The 15,751-nt window shown below is 35.0% G+C and overlaps 1 protein-coding gene across 1 annotated transcript; it reads right to left on the bottom strand.

The window, feature by feature from the left end:
• Positions 1 to 744: 744 nt before the first annotated feature.
• Positions 745 to 14,162, bottom strand: LOC131153430 (O-fucosyltransferase 31). The gene is made up of 10 exons (XM_058105724.1): positions 13,614 to 14,162; positions 12,344 to 12,406; positions 12,163 to 12,244; positions 11,935 to 12,005; positions 11,684 to 11,772; positions 11,353 to 11,556; positions 5,065 to 5,335; positions 2,205 to 2,432; positions 1,899 to 2,096; positions 745 to 1,250 (listed from the first exon to the last, which is right to left on the bottom strand). The coding sequence occupies exons 1-10, from the start codon at positions 13,746 to 13,748 to the stop codon at positions 1,041 to 1,043; spliced, it is 1,551 nt and encodes a 516-aa protein (XP_057961707.1). The 5' UTR covers positions 13,749 to 14,162; the 3' UTR covers positions 745 to 1,040.
• Positions 14,163 to 15,751: the final 1,589 nt, after the last annotated feature.

Raw genomic sequence — 15,751 nt, 5'->3', positions numbered from 1 at the left:
CTCCAAGATCTCCCTTTTTGTTATAAATCACAGGATTTTTGTTTCCAGACTTGGCAGTTAGCACAAAGTTCACAAGGAAAGAAAACTGAAACCCATCATCAGCAGGACACGGAGGGCATATAGACTGTTGACACTCCGTCTTGCCAATATCATATATCTTGGGTTAACAACTACCCCCTAAGCTAGCCAAAGAATGAATTCGATGTGGTGACTATACAATTCAATCTGCTGGCTTTTCCCCTTCAATCTACTAGCGTTGCCATCAACAGGAGATAGGACAGGCAAAAGAGAAGGGAGAAAGCAGATTGAGAAGGTGTTCTCATCACATCTAAGAGGTAGTTTGACAATTATCAAAATAAAAACTAAAAGACAAACAAGACCTAAAAATGTAGTACTCAAAATTTTGTTTGAAAATATTTTTGACTGAAATAAATTTGAGACACATTCATCATCAAGTATTAAACAATTTAATGTACCACCATCAAACTTTGATAAATCAAACACTTGAAACAAAAATTAAAGCCAGAGTAAATTAAAATACCATTAGAACAATTAAAAATGCAAGAGAAGGCAAAATGCATTTTGCGGCATAATCTTGAACTGATCAACTCAGTTAAGAGGCAAACACAATGATAATATAATATGCAAGCCAAAATTAATTAATTAATATAATATATATGTATGTATATATATATATATATATATATAGAGAGAGAGAGAGAGAGAGAGAGAAACAAAGACAGATTTAGCAATCATGAACTGTGGAATATTATATTGCTTTTGTGCCTATGAAGAATTCAAAGGCCTCATTGGATGCACAACACATCCACAGGTACAACCTATGTATTGCTATGGCTTTTATCCCAACCATAATACACACCCTCTTGGCTAAAAGAACATCATGTCAATTATTCTACAAATTGGAGAAATGCTATATTTGCTTATTCCCAAAATAACAAACCACAAACAAGAGTGGAAAGCCCAAATCATAGGATACATGAGGCAGGCTCCTTCTCCTCCAGGACCAGACATATATGACTTTAAGCATGGCACATGCAATCTGGGGCAGGATATGTATATATAGACTGTTTGGGTTTCCTTATCCTGATCTGCCCTTGTCTGTTTTTGTGCCCTCCAACCACTGCCTGTTGAAATTCCGGCCAACCCATGCTCTTATTCAGGAAAAGCTGACCCAACAATGCCATGTTTGGCCTGATTGTCTTCATATTCAGGTAAGTCCGATGACCCACCTGTGACATGAAAATTTTCCAGTCATTTCTACTGCAAATAATGGAATTAAATTTTCAGATGCAGAAAATTTTAAGAAAGAGACCTTTTTCATTTTTTTGCTGCATTACCCTTCAAATCTGTATATAAATGGACATTTGACAACGAACTCTAGAAACTTAAACCAGAAAATTATTGCCAGCATTAAAAGCATTGCTTAGAAAAAGCAACAATAAGGCAGTTTTCTAGAGTAACAACATAGGCAATTTCCAACTAATTCTAGACTAACAACATTGTCAAATTTCTGATTATTTCTGGATTTGTAGCATAAACTATTTTCCTTCCTTTCTAGTTTTCTATTTTTCTTTCTTTTTAAAATTTTTTTAACAACTACCCCAACCCAAACAATTAGAGTTATTTCTCATGTTCCTACTGCTCCCAGTCCCAAAAAACTGTGAATTCTTTGTTGCGCATCAAGAATATATGTCCCACTCTCACCACAATACTAAAGTTCAGTTGAATCAGCTGGTAAAATGTTACTTTCACTCTTATGAGATCATTTTCAAGACAGTACAAAGCAGAGCAACTCCCAATTTATACTCAGTCGCCTCATGGCTCTACCTAAAGGATCCATTAATATTTTTGGATGTCTACCAGCCATAAATACTTACCAACGCATTGTGCATATTTCCCGGAGAAGCAGAGATGAAGATGTCACTGTGCATGCTCACATAGTAGTCAACGGCAGCTAATAAGGAAGCCTTTCCTTTAATCTGAGCTCGTTCATATGCAGAAGAGAGGCTCTTTTTATCTTCCATCAGTGGGAACAGTTTGCGTAGAGTCGAAATCCTAGCTTCCCCGCCATATACCTGAGAGAACGATTTCACTCTTTAGGAGACATAAATATTTAATCTTCAAAAACAGATAATATAGCAAATTCAGACTTTGTCCAGACAAATAGATATGTTACAATAGACCTTGTGTGAGGCAAGGTAAAGACGAGTACTGTTGTCAAAACCCAAAGCTGCTAGCAGCAATCCAATCTCTTCAGGAGTCAATGGGCAACGTCCCTGATTCCTCAATTCCTCATCAGTGAACTGAGAATTCAAAACTCGTCCCTGCCAAATCACTTGCCGATACTTAGCTAGAGCCAATTTCTCAGCTTTCCCCCCACCAAAATCACAGGCAGAATGGGCAGCCATATCCTGCACAATGCCCGGGATGATGGGTACATAGATCAAAAACCTGTGAGATAAGAAGCACATAGAGAGAAAAACCAGTGGAATTGACTAATTGAATGGCAACGTCATACAAGAAAGCACGAAGACTACTGCAGGATATTGCAATAACTTGACTCATGAAAACACTAATGAAAGGGAAAACAAATGAGAACAAAAAACAATTAAAGAAAAGGATAAAGAAACATTAACCTCCCTCGAGGTTGGAGATACAACATTAAGGGAGCATTTGGTAAAATTAAGTTCTAAGTGATGAACATTAATTCAAATCTGATTCTACGAACCAGTTTAGAAATTTAATTTGAACCGGTCACTAACTCTAAATACTAAACTACATTAAGTGTTAGGTATCCAATATCTGAATGTGTTATTTTCTAATCTAAAACCTTTGAACTTTCTAGAGCAGAGTTGTTAAAGTACAATTAAGAGATAAATGCATAAATCAAGTCTTTAGTTGAATATAAATAATATTTTTATTGTCATAAATTTATTTAATACTCATAAATAAAAAAATATTATAATTTATTATCAGACAAAAATAAACCAATAATTTTAATTTTAACAATATTTCAAGCCATGGATCATCACTACAGAGCCATTACTTCTGCCTATATATATATATATATATATATATATATATATATATATATATATATAAAAATTAGTTTTTATGGATTTTGAAATTGAAAGATGCTTATTAATTTTTTTATTCCTTTTTCCACAGTTAAGAAGCAAGGAGGTCATATCTCAAATTCATTTGGGGTGAGGATCTGAGGTGTTTGGGGCATTCATATAAGTGAGAATTGCTGGTGCAATATTTTTTATGGAGAAAAGTGATAAGAGAACTAATTAAGACTTCAATAAGCCACAAACAGTTAAGAAGAAGCAATGCATAGCGGAGGAATTGTTGAAGTGCATGCGCATTATCCCCGGAGGTGATGGCTGAAGAGGGTAACCTGCTTGAGCCAGAGGAGCTTCTTCATCAGAGGTGCTAGATGGGCAGTGGCTGTAGCCTCTCATGTGTAGTGTGGATTGTGCGAGGGAGAAAGGGCTTCAATTTGGTGTTGGAATTTTAGTCATTTTTATTTTTCATGAGATGAAAAAGTGAACTCTGAATTTTCTGAATCAAACATTGGAATATGGCATCCCAATTTTAAGAAAATTTAGACTCGCCACCACAAACTCTATTTCACTCAATGAATCGATTCTGACATATAGCCTCCATTCAAAGGTTGATATAGGATCAAAAAAATGCCCCCTAAGCCCCCTGAAGGAAACCCCTCTAATATTTACATACACTGTATGTTTTGCCATTTCATAATCATTTCTATTTCCTACAAATAGAAATGCATGGCACACATATTTTTTCAACATGAAGGTTGCATTACAACTAATCAAATCAACACAAATTTGCTTCTCCCTGCCTGCGCACAATCTCCATCTCTACCATGTTTTGCTCAGAAGTCATCTTAGAAGGCTAAAAAGGTAATTACATATTTAAATAATGCTCAAATTAGCAAAAGATTAAAAAAAATGAAACATAATGTTGACTCAGCAAGGATGGGGAAATAAAAAAGTACAAGGTACCATAAGTCAGCATTCAATATCTCCTCTTAGTATCTTGGGAGATTTCTCTTGCATGAACAGTTTTTCTTTTTCCCCCTTTTATGGAGGAACAGCGAAAGTGTTGTTTCCAATGGAGGCTAGTGTTCTTCACCCATAAAAATAAATAAGTAAATAAAAATTGAGTAGAAGAAACCACATTCCAAATTTACAAAAAGCGTGCCCAAAAAAAAAATCTTTTCTCAGTAATTCAGGGCTTGTTTAGTTGTGGAAAACATTTTCCGTTTTTCATTTAGTTTTCCAAAAAATTATAAAGTTTTAGCTTATTCTTTAGTTATTCAAGGTTCATGTTAAAAAGATAGAAAATAAAGAGTTTGTTTAAATGCGGAAAACAATTTTTCATTTTTTATTTCTAGATTTCAAAATACAACTTATTTTTCAATTTTTTAAAAATAAGGTAATATCAAGGATTTTGGGACTTGAATTTTGATTTGTGTGGATTTAGAAGAAATTCTATACATAATCAACACAAATTTAAGTCTAAGATCCAAATTTCATACCCCCATAAGTAAAGCAAGAGTTAGAAATCTAGAAAAATAATTAAAAAAGGTTTTCCAACTTTTCTATATAAATTTGGAAATGGGAAAACAAGGTGGTATTTTTTGTAATTACTTGAAAAATAGAAATGAAAATAAAACTATTTCCACAAGAAAACAATGCCAAAACTGTTTATTGTTGTTCCTTTATTCATACGACTGTTGTAAACTGTTCTACACAACTAAACGGCCACTTAGATGTGCAACCAAGCAGCCCTCCATGTGCATGATGCAGGATGCAGAATGTGCATGCAAAACATTGAACAATGAAAAGGCTAATCTATCTTCTAATTAAGTGCAATTACTGAGGTGCATAGAGCAGACTATTTTAACATCAATTTTCATCCTTAAATTTTCGTTTCAGGAACTCGCAGAAGAATAGAAAAGCAGAACTCCAAATAATTTCAGAACATCATTAAAATAGAGTGGGGTGGATCTACCTTGTCAAACCGAAGGTGAAGTACAACAAAATTTCCTGCTACTTGCTTGTCCTTCACATCAGTGACCCCTTGTAAGTATTTAGTACCAAGTTCCATACTTTTACCCAGAGGATCCCGTAGGCGACTAACAAGATCATCTCCAAGTGCCCTGATGTGAGGAACGAAAACTAATGCTTCAAAGTTTACTTTACAACGTAGGTGTTGGATATCCATAGGCAGGTTCTCAAAAGCCAAACGATGGGAGAATGGGGCAATTGCAGCAATCCCATAGCTGGATCATTTACAGCATATTAGAATTATTATTATTATTTTTGTGCCTGTGTGCACTGTGTGCCAGATATTAAGCATTGAAGGTGTAAAGACATTAATTACTCTTTGCCCACATATCTAAGAAGACAAAAACTACCACAATGTCATCATGCTTAAAAATTAATTTATGGCATTCCCATTTTACCTTAGGGTAGTTGGTTATCAATTTTGTTTTATGAGAACTGTTTTCGTTGACAGTTCAATGACAAGACAGGTGGCAACAATGCATTTGTCTGCATCTGTGATGCTAACTTTCAGTTCCCAATATCCTTTTTCAGCTATTGTTCACAAAAACCAAAAATCAGAGTCTATGGTTTTCAATTATTGCCACCCTACCATAATTAATTTTGTGGACAAAATCATTCTATACAGAATTTTTAATGCAAAAATTTAAATAAAATTATCTAAAAATAAAAAATGAAATAATAATAAAAATATTCATAAATTTGAATTAAAAAAAATGAAAGTCACTGAAAAAAAATATTTTCATCATTAGTCACCCTTCATATACAATAGGACTATTCTTGAAGAGCATAAAAGAGAATTTTAAAATGTAATAATTAAGTAAAGTGATTAAAATTATATTTATTATTTTATTATAACATTTTCCAATTCGTATTCTTTTGTGTTTTCATTATTCCAATCATATTTTTTTAATTGTTATTTGATACAAAGACAGCAACGAGTATGCATACAAAGAGGTTTTTAATTTGTTGTTTTTTTGGGCATATTAAGTTTATTAACCAGAAAAGTAGCCAATTTTCAGTTTCTGCTTTTAGTTTAAGTTTTCTTTTCTAGTTTTCACTTTCATATTTTTGACGGTGATAACAAACTATCCTTTAGTTTTTTAGTTTCAACATGAAAGCCACTTTTGCAACATGTAAAATAAATAAATAAAGAAGAATTTCTATGAGCCAACTAACAAACTCATCCAGAAAATTTTGGAGCTCAAATCTACACTTGCACATGTAAGATATCTTGTCAAGGTGGAGAACTGTAAGATAAAAAGGATAACCGTAACACCGTGCTTGGGTACCCTCTAAATGTAAGACAGAGAGCATAACCATAGAAGAACATAAATAATCCCTCCCAATTTCTACATGTCGGATCACTAGAATTCCTTTAGTTCCTAGGGAATTTAATTCACAAAAAATTGCAACTACTTTAACAATAATGACATTAAGGAGGAAAAACTTTACATAAATGAGGCAAACATATCCTTTAAAAAATGGATTTGGGTGAGAACAGGACAAGAAGATGCGGTAGATTGAGGTTATAAAAAGATTTCATAAATTTTAATTTAACAGTAACATCCCTAATCTAGTGGGCAACAAATAATTGGGGATAAAGATGTAATTGTCATTTTCCTTGCATTGCAATTACGATTATCCACTTTCTTTTTTATCATTTAGATAATTTTGTTTCCCCTATCTTTCAATTGACAAATACATAGAATTTGAATATAACCTTAATGAAGAGGCCCTAACCATTTTCTAAATATCCATCAAAGCAACAGCTCTAAAGCAATGAATTAACAAGACATTTAGCCCAGTTCTAAAGGTAATTCATGCTGGATATAAGATTTAATAGTAACATCATGTGTTGACAGACAAGAAGCACTTTTTCAAATATTCCAAAGGATCCAGATTCTAGATTATCTATCCACTGATTTTATTAGCTTGGAAGCATAAAAGAGAAGCAGCTTTTTATTTCAGTCTATTGCAGGCACACTCTAGGCCTGGGCTACACAATGGCAGGTAGTCCATGTCCCATCCCTCCCAAGCGTCGAACCTGAGACCTTCAACATGAACCGAAGAAGCAGCTTGTTTCTTCGCCTTGCATTATACTTTGGTTTTTCTTGCATCAATATTTGGTTTTTCACATTCAGACACACCCACACACACACACATATGCATGCCTAAGGCCTTCCCCTGTAGCCCAAATTTAAACATATGAGCAACTGATTATGGACCATACTGTTTGTAAATTTGAAAAAACAAATACTCTTCCCAATTCTAGACGTAAAGCAAAACTCATTATACCATTACAATTATTTTTTATGCATCCCCTTAGCTCAGAAAGCATCCATAAGAATGTGTTAGGTTTAGTCTAAGCAGTAAACCTCATGTGTGATGTGATGTGGTGGAGTGTAAACTTTATGCAAGGAGTGTCAAGGAAAATCTGTAGCTTGTAGCAAAAGTCGCGAGTGAGGTTGTAAAGTGCACATGACACATGTTTCGACTTAACCACAATGTAATGTGGTTTGAACTTTGAAATTATAAACCCTACAGGAGAAATGCGCTTTGATATGTTTTGTCCTCAGCGGTCGCAAGCTTGGCATCAGAGTCAGGGAAGCTTAAATCATTTTACCCTTATTTCTCCATCTCATTTTAATGTGTTATTATCTTCTTCACTTGACCTCATGAAGAGAAAATACGCTATGTGGTTGCCCCTACAACAATCCTCCACAACAAAAAACTTAGGTTAGAATGGAAGGAGGTATCTTCTAACTAATTAGCTAAACTCTAATCCGGCACCTTGAAACTTTTGAGATTAAGTGTTGCATCTCAGTTTAGTGCTCAAATTAATAGATATTTGGTATAATCTAATATATCATTCCATGAATACAGTCTTGTCAATATTATAAATATGGAGAAATAGGAGGAATCATAACCATGAATTTTTTGAACTTACCTCTAAGCTTTATTTAATTCTTTTACATCTTCCATGATTCCATCATCTCTTTTACCTTTTCCAAAAAGGCTAATATCCAGGCTGGTTGCCTCTATAAGGTGAAGTATATGAATGGTGATAATGAAGTCCTTGTAACTGATCTGCTCTTTTGTATCATTACAGTGTTTTTACCAGATCATCTATCCATTCTCCAAAGTCCTTATACATGTACTATCTCTATCCCCACCACATTCCTCCTCAGTGGGCCATTATTCAGTCCTATCACAGAAGCTGAGTCGATTATCCACTCAATTTACATGAAAAGCTTTCATATTATTGGAGAATATGCAGCTACACTCAGGCTTGCCAACTGTCTAGAGAATAACCTCATTATACCTAATTGAATACCAGCATACTAGCATCACCACAGTCCAAACCGCATTACACGTTGGAAACCTTTTTATCACACTTTTTTCAAACACTAATCTGCATTTGATGGATACTCATTCTCTATACTCTTATTGTAACAGTCTTGGCTCAACTCGAGTAAAGTATTGTCCGCTTTTGGCCCATTGGCCTCATCAGTTTTTGTCCTATAAAAGGTGTCTCGCCTAGTTGGAGTCCAAACCATCCTTATAAGCCCAAGATTTTCCTAGTATGCATCCAATGCGGGACTATGAGTCTATAACATTCTCTCTGTTCTGATTTCTGACACCCTCATCAAGGTACCTCTGTGTAGGGTCCCACACGATAGCACCCCTAAGGTGGCAGTAATGCCAAGTATAAGGGTCTCAAGCACAACTTCAATGAGATATTTTCTACTTTGGCCCATTGGCTTTAAAGGTTTGTCCTATAAAAGGCGCTTCATATAATTGGAACCCAAACCATCCTTATAAGCCCAAAATTTTCCTAGTATACATCCAACGTGAGACTGCGACACTTATTCACCGTGAAAGTTCAGCAGTAAATAATAGGTGCTCATCAAGTAACTACACTCATGCAACACCTCTAACACTATCAAATGGCCATAGGGTATAAAAGCATGACTAGGACCTTGCTCTTCCAAAAATATAGAAGCAGCATTGGTTTTGCAGATACATACCCAACAAAGTCACCCGTGCATCCATATCTCCAGAGATCAAGGGAGTTCTTGCCAAGCTACTTTTCAAGGTCGCTAGAGTAAACAAGATCCATATGAATAATTGGCCCATCCATTAAGTAGAATTCAATTTCATTAGAACAACTGATAGTTCAGTTGAAAAAATTTTCAAAAAAGAAAGAAGCCTAGTCTCGCAATATTCTCCACAGTCACAGATAGTAACTTATTCATTCGTTTGACTCGCAATGGTGTCCAATGACTCCAATCTACAGAAAAAAGCATGAATGGCCAATGGTTATTTGGCATTTAAGATTGTGAGGCTTGGATGGAAGAACAATGGAGCATCCAAGAAAAAGGAAAGCATAAGCTTCAAAAAAGAAAAAATTACACTCAACAGATTCTCAAAGAAAGATATGAAGTTGGGAAACCCTAAATAAATTTGACTATTTTGTCATTTATCCTAAAAGGAAATCCTTACTATTGTAGCTTATTCTCCAAGCATTTCACCTTCTTGGGAAGATCCAGCCATCTTAAACTGCAACATAAAACAACACTCTTCATGCTCCCTCTAGAATGATGACGACTTTCCTCCACTAGAATATGAAAACCCCAAAGAGCACACAAAGCAATACTAGAAGGATGGAACGTCAGCGCCAGTCCCATCAAAAGTCACCTTCAACTAGAAACTCTTCCCCACAATAAGATATTGAGAACGATTGAAGCTTCAGCTTCACAAGAGAAAATCTCACAAAAGCTGGATCATTTTCCCTTTGTTTCCCCATCTCATCTTAATGCCTCACTATCTTCTTTATTTGACCACAACAAAACAGAGTATGCTCTATGGTTGCCAGTCTCTTGTGAAGCTCTATTATTATCATTTCTAGTATTGAGACTACTCATCCAGCTTTTGGAAGATTTTCTGGCTGCAGTCTTTCTCCACATTTATTCTGCGGAAAAAAAAAAGATGAATTTTAAGCAAGTTGCATTCCAAGACATGTGGATCTTCCCAAGAGGAGGGAATGACTTGAGATGATATTTGTAGCTTGGCTTATAAGGATAATCTTTTACAGTATACAACATAATAATCAAATTTCCAAACAGTTCTCCTAGCAAGCCAACTTCAGGATCCCTAACTTCATGTCCCCTACTTCATATATTATATCTTCCTTAAGATCAATGTTTGAGAAAATTGAGCTTGAGGCAGTTTCCAAAACAAAATTTCTCTTTTGGGAAGAGGAAACTTATCATTTTCTTAAAACCAAAATGGTTAAAGGGTTCATATGATGCATGATCAATGGTCAAATGAGAAAATAGCAGAAAACAAGAATAAATAAAGAGAAAATACAGAAAATTGAACAGGAACAAAGGGAAAATTAAGGGAAAAGGCAAAATGCAGTTAAGGTATTCAATATCAATAATGCAAGCTCCCCAAAAACATGCATACTAAATCCATTCTATAGGCCAAAATGCTAAATCTAAACTTGGAAATAAATAAAGAGAAATAAGAATAAATCCTTAAAGAAATAAATTTCAAAATAAACTCTAAATTCCAAAATAAATAAAAATGATAATTAAGAAAAGTAGTACTCAAGTCTCAAGCCGACTTCTTTTTTCTTGAATCACAATGTTTATGCCAGAGGTTTGACTCACAATCCTCTAACAGTAGGTTAAGGAGGTTATGAAATGTCTAGGATTAGAACTTTTTATTCAATTACGAAACAAAGGGAAAATATTTGAGATAGGACAGTCTCCATTTTCCTCCTAATTTCGTTTTCTTGCTCTCATTCTTCATCTGTATACACTTCTTCAAGTATCCTCCTAATTTCATTTTCTTCCTCTCATTCTTCATCTGTCTGGACTTCTTCAAGTATCCATAACCATTACAATTAGAAATTTCAGCCTTTTTTATTGAGGTTTGGGGCCCATTACCACAAGTTTAGGCCTTGTGTTCCCTTCAACCTTCCCCTACACCACTCTTATAAAGCCCTAAGTCCGTCAACAAAAAGAATTAAAAGAAATTTCCAAACAAGTGTCGTTCAACAAAAAAAAAAAATATCAAACACTTCTTTCATTAGCCCTCCTATATACTGCTTCAACATATCATATTCTTTTGTTTTTATATAAAAACTTCAACATATCATATTTGGACTAAATTATGCAGCCAAAGCAATTAAGATCTGATACAAAAGATTTAGGCGTCCACCAACCTCTGCAGAACAGGCAAGACATTCTCCAGATACCAGTTAGCTGAAGCATGAACGGGTGAAGTTTTAATTCTAGTAGCTCGAATTGCTGTGGCATAATACTCTCGTGTGCTCCAGGAGAATTCTGGAGGCAACTCTCTAGCTATAGTTATATCATCCTCCAGCACATTAATAAAGTGATCAACATCAAATATATCCATGAATGAACTGCAAGAAAAAGAAACATATAATCCCTTCAGAATGAGGCCTCCTCCAATGATTATGAGTTATGAGATTCAGAAAGCAGTAAAAAAAGAAGCAAACAGAGATGTGGTACAAAGTGAGTAGAGAGTACCTTGAATCTTGCCAAACAGGATTAACTTCAAGATGTGGGATCACAAGGGTTGCATTCAGAATTTTGGCAACAGCAACCGCATCACATATCTGCATAGAAGATAATGTATAAGTAGCTTTATTAAGTGTTTTTTAGAAAAACATCAAACTCCAATAAACAAGAACTGTACATATTCAATGTTTGGACATATCTGGTGACATCTTAGTAGAACCTTCTAGGTTAAATGACATCAAGAATCTTCGATTACTTACCCCCATTCTCTGCTGGTTCAAACCTCCATCAAGAAATACCTGAACATATCCCTGAGATTTTTCTGGCAATGCTGTTCGATATAAAAAATGAACATCAGACAAAAAAGAACAACAGACAAAAATATACATTACATTAGTTCCAAAAGTTTACATCATGTTACTTAAGGCAACTTATAGAAATTTTATATTAGAAAAAAAATTACAGTTATTCAATTTCTAATCACTCACTGTGGGAATCTGTATATTTATCACAAGGTCTCCACCCTTGATTGGCCAAAGGAACCCAAAGATCAGACTGCTTTCCATTTGACTAAAGAAAAAAGATAATAGCATATCAAACACAGGTTTTTATCAGTGAAATAAAATGCATCAGAAAACCATATGAGCTGCTCCATGAACTCCAACTCACAGTTTGACGCTGCAAAGCACTCTTGAGTAAACGAAGGTGCTTAGGTTTTGGAGCATTCCATTCCTGCATGAAGCAATTCATTAGTAAATGGTAAAAAATCAGCCCATAAAAAAATTTTCATCTTCAGATTTATGGTGCAAGAGCTAAAGTACCATAATTGCACCTTTATACTAATCCACATAAAGTAACATCATCCACAGAATTTTCCAATGTGGCACACCAATTGATGGCACCAGATGCCATTAGCATGATATGCATCTACATGCAATTTTTTTTTACTTGGGAGAAGAAAACTCAAATATATTTGCTACAATATTCAAGGTAATCTGGTAATGACTTGAAGGGTTATAAGATAGAGGCACTCTCTTAAGTTTAAATATCACCAGGAAATTCAGGAATAGATTTATTTTCTACAGCAACTAATTGTACAAGCTCTAACATAGCTCAGATCTATGCGCAAAACTCACAACAATAAGTGTTCTTTAGGTGGGAAAAAAGCTCCCTGCCAATTAAAATTCTGGGTTTTCTTCTGGAAAAAAAAATGATGTCAAGCAACAGTAGTCCAATACCAAGTGACTCATGTCACTAAGAAGCAGTCTACATAATTGCAATTAAAGCAGCCTTCTCATCCTATGCTACATCTGTGTGTATGGCCATTGATCAAGCCCTGGCAGAACTCCATATATCCAAATTCGGATTGATTCAACTTATGAGAGCCATTGATTTATTAGTAAAGCTTCCAGAATTTACGCTAGGTCCTCAGGGAAGTAAATGACTTCACAACACTCAACCAATCATGGCTGCTTGACAATTGACACCAAATGAACGCAATCTAATCCCTGCTTGGCTCTTTTCTGCAAGTTTTTTTTTTTATTTTACCCCCAAATGCTGCAACATTTTTTTAGAAAATGTCAGATGAATAATTAATAAATACATGAAAAAAAATACCAGGCCGTGTGTTCACTGTTATCTTGAGATTAATTTCCACCACAAACAATCCATCGAACAGAAACAGAACGACCACCAGAAAACTCATCCCACAAGATTATGCTAGTTTCAACTTAAAATTTTTTTTTCCCCGAGAAAAAATAGCTATAATCCGACATTATCCAAATAAAATTGGAGACCGGTTTCAGCTTACTGGAAGTTTAAAACATCAATAATTAAAAAAAAAAAATTCAAAAGAGTGGGAAAAGTCCGGAAATATTTCTGCCGACTTAAAATTCCCGGAAAAAGAAACGGAAGTAGAAGTGATCGGAGTGAACAATACCGAGAACATAGAAGGCGAGGCGTGGCCCAAGGGACTGAACAGACTGGGCGCGAGAATGGGAAGAAGCAGCACCAAGAGAGCAACAATAGCCCCTCCTCTGTGAGGCTGGAGATGATTCTGATAATGAAGCTTCATAGCGGCGGCAGTGGGCGAGAAACGAAGAAACCCAAACTCAGCTCAGCCTCGGATCCGAAAAGCAGCGGGCGCTGCCAAAGAAAACCCTAACCGAAACCTTCATTAATGGCCGAGATGAGATCGAGAAGATAAAGCAGCCATTAACATTACAGCTTGAGACTTAAGTGCGACTGCTGGAGCATCTCACATGGCCACCTTTCCTGTGTGCAATAATGCGAAGACGAGAGAGAGAGAGAGAGAGAGAGAGAGAGAGAGAGACGTCCTTTTCGAAGGGCCAACGGGCATAAAATAACTTTGTGAAGCGAAAGCGAAAGCGAAGGCTTTGTTGGTAATGGTGAGCAGAGGACGCTCTGTCGTTTTTCCCTTTTTTTTACTGTTTTCTGTCGCAGCACCGACGCTCCGACTGCCATCGTAGATTCGATTACTCCGTCTTCCACCGGTATATCATCTCAGTCACCGTAACGGTTTAAGCTCCGGTTTATTGGCCGGCTTAACGGTTAACCGGCTTAATCCCCCTACCCCTAATCATGCTTATTACTTCTATACATTCCATTTCCATGTTTATGGTTTTCAAAATTGGACCAATGACTTGAAAGTTTATATGAAATGCACACTAATTTATGGTTTTTTTGTGAAAAATAAAAAACATATATTTAAAAATATATTAACAGGTCTAATTTGAATGATTATGTAATAATTTGATTATTAATTTTTTTTATAATGGAAACGATAACAATAGCAACCACCAATAATAATAATAATTGTGTTAGGATGTGGTTCGCGGCAAGTGCAATGAAAGACTAAAAGAAATCCTGAATTTGATTTTCTATTGGATTATCTTTAAATTACCTAACATTAGTTGTGATAGGCGTTAGCAGTTCACCCTAAGCTTAATAAAAAGGTAAAAGTGTGAAGGACCTAAACTTCGTCAAGTTTAATCATCAAAACAAAAGTATTTAGTATAAAACTTTCATCTTACTAACTGTGCATATGAAATAATTTTGTGGCTTAACTATTGGTGAAGTAGATTATCGAGTAGCATTGAGTTAAACAAGTTAATTTTCAATTTATCTCAAATTTAGTGTTTACCTTAAGAGTTAAATTGGTTAAAATAATAGAACCAAATTAGATACTAGTGCAATTTACTATGGAGATCAAGACACTAAAATTTAGCAGTAATCAAATTGTTCACCTAACTTTATCGGTGACGTGCTATGCACAAAATTGTCAATGTCCCCCTAACACTTATTTATCAATTTATTACTTTTTTTGCTAATGGTATGATTATTAAAAATTAAGGTTAAGTAAAATTAAGACTTGTAATTTGTTTTATGATTTTTATTTTTCACTTTCAGTGTCATACGAATTACTCGAGATGGCATTAAAAAATTATTGTACGATAAATAACATTATAACAAGATTATGGGTTCGATTTCCCCTTGAGAATTTATCTCGATGAATTATTAGGGATGTGTCAATGGACGGACGACTTTCACCTTCCCGAGTTTAGTGTCGCATCATAGTGTCTAATGGTGATTGAAATTTCGAGTTATAAATAAATGAATTTATTTATTTATTTATTTAGAGCTAATAATATGTTTACAAACATGGATGAATGCCCAAACGTGGGGGGCAAGTTTATGAACGTGAAAGAACAGGGAATCCGCGTGAGGGCATTAAAAGGAAAGATGAAAGTACAAAAATGCCCTAAAGGGAGAGAGGGAATAGTGTGGTTGTCTGTGGAGCAATAATTGAGAGTGGGTGATGTCATCTCAAAGCATTTAAGGACACACCACCCCTCCAGCTGTCCCTACACTGACGGTTTTAGGGCACTTTGTTGACACGTGTTGGCTTTCTTTAGCAAAATCTTCTTTATTGGACTTGTAAAAAGGATACGATAGGAAAAACATTACAAAAAATCATACGTACTTACGATTACTTTTGAGTCGTTGAGTAAATTATTTTAAAATATTTGTTTAATTATTATTAATAAATTCGTAGAA

This window comes from Malania oleifera, chromosome 1 (genome assembly GCF_029873635.1).
Source record: "Malania oleifera isolate guangnan ecotype guangnan chromosome 1, ASM2987363v1, whole genome shotgun sequence".
Taxonomy (NCBI): Eukaryota; Viridiplantae; Streptophyta; class Magnoliopsida; order Santalales; family Ximeniaceae; genus Malania; species Malania oleifera.
The sequence above is the reverse complement of the archived record's forward strand: the minus strand, read 5'-3'. Positions and strand labels throughout refer to the sequence as shown.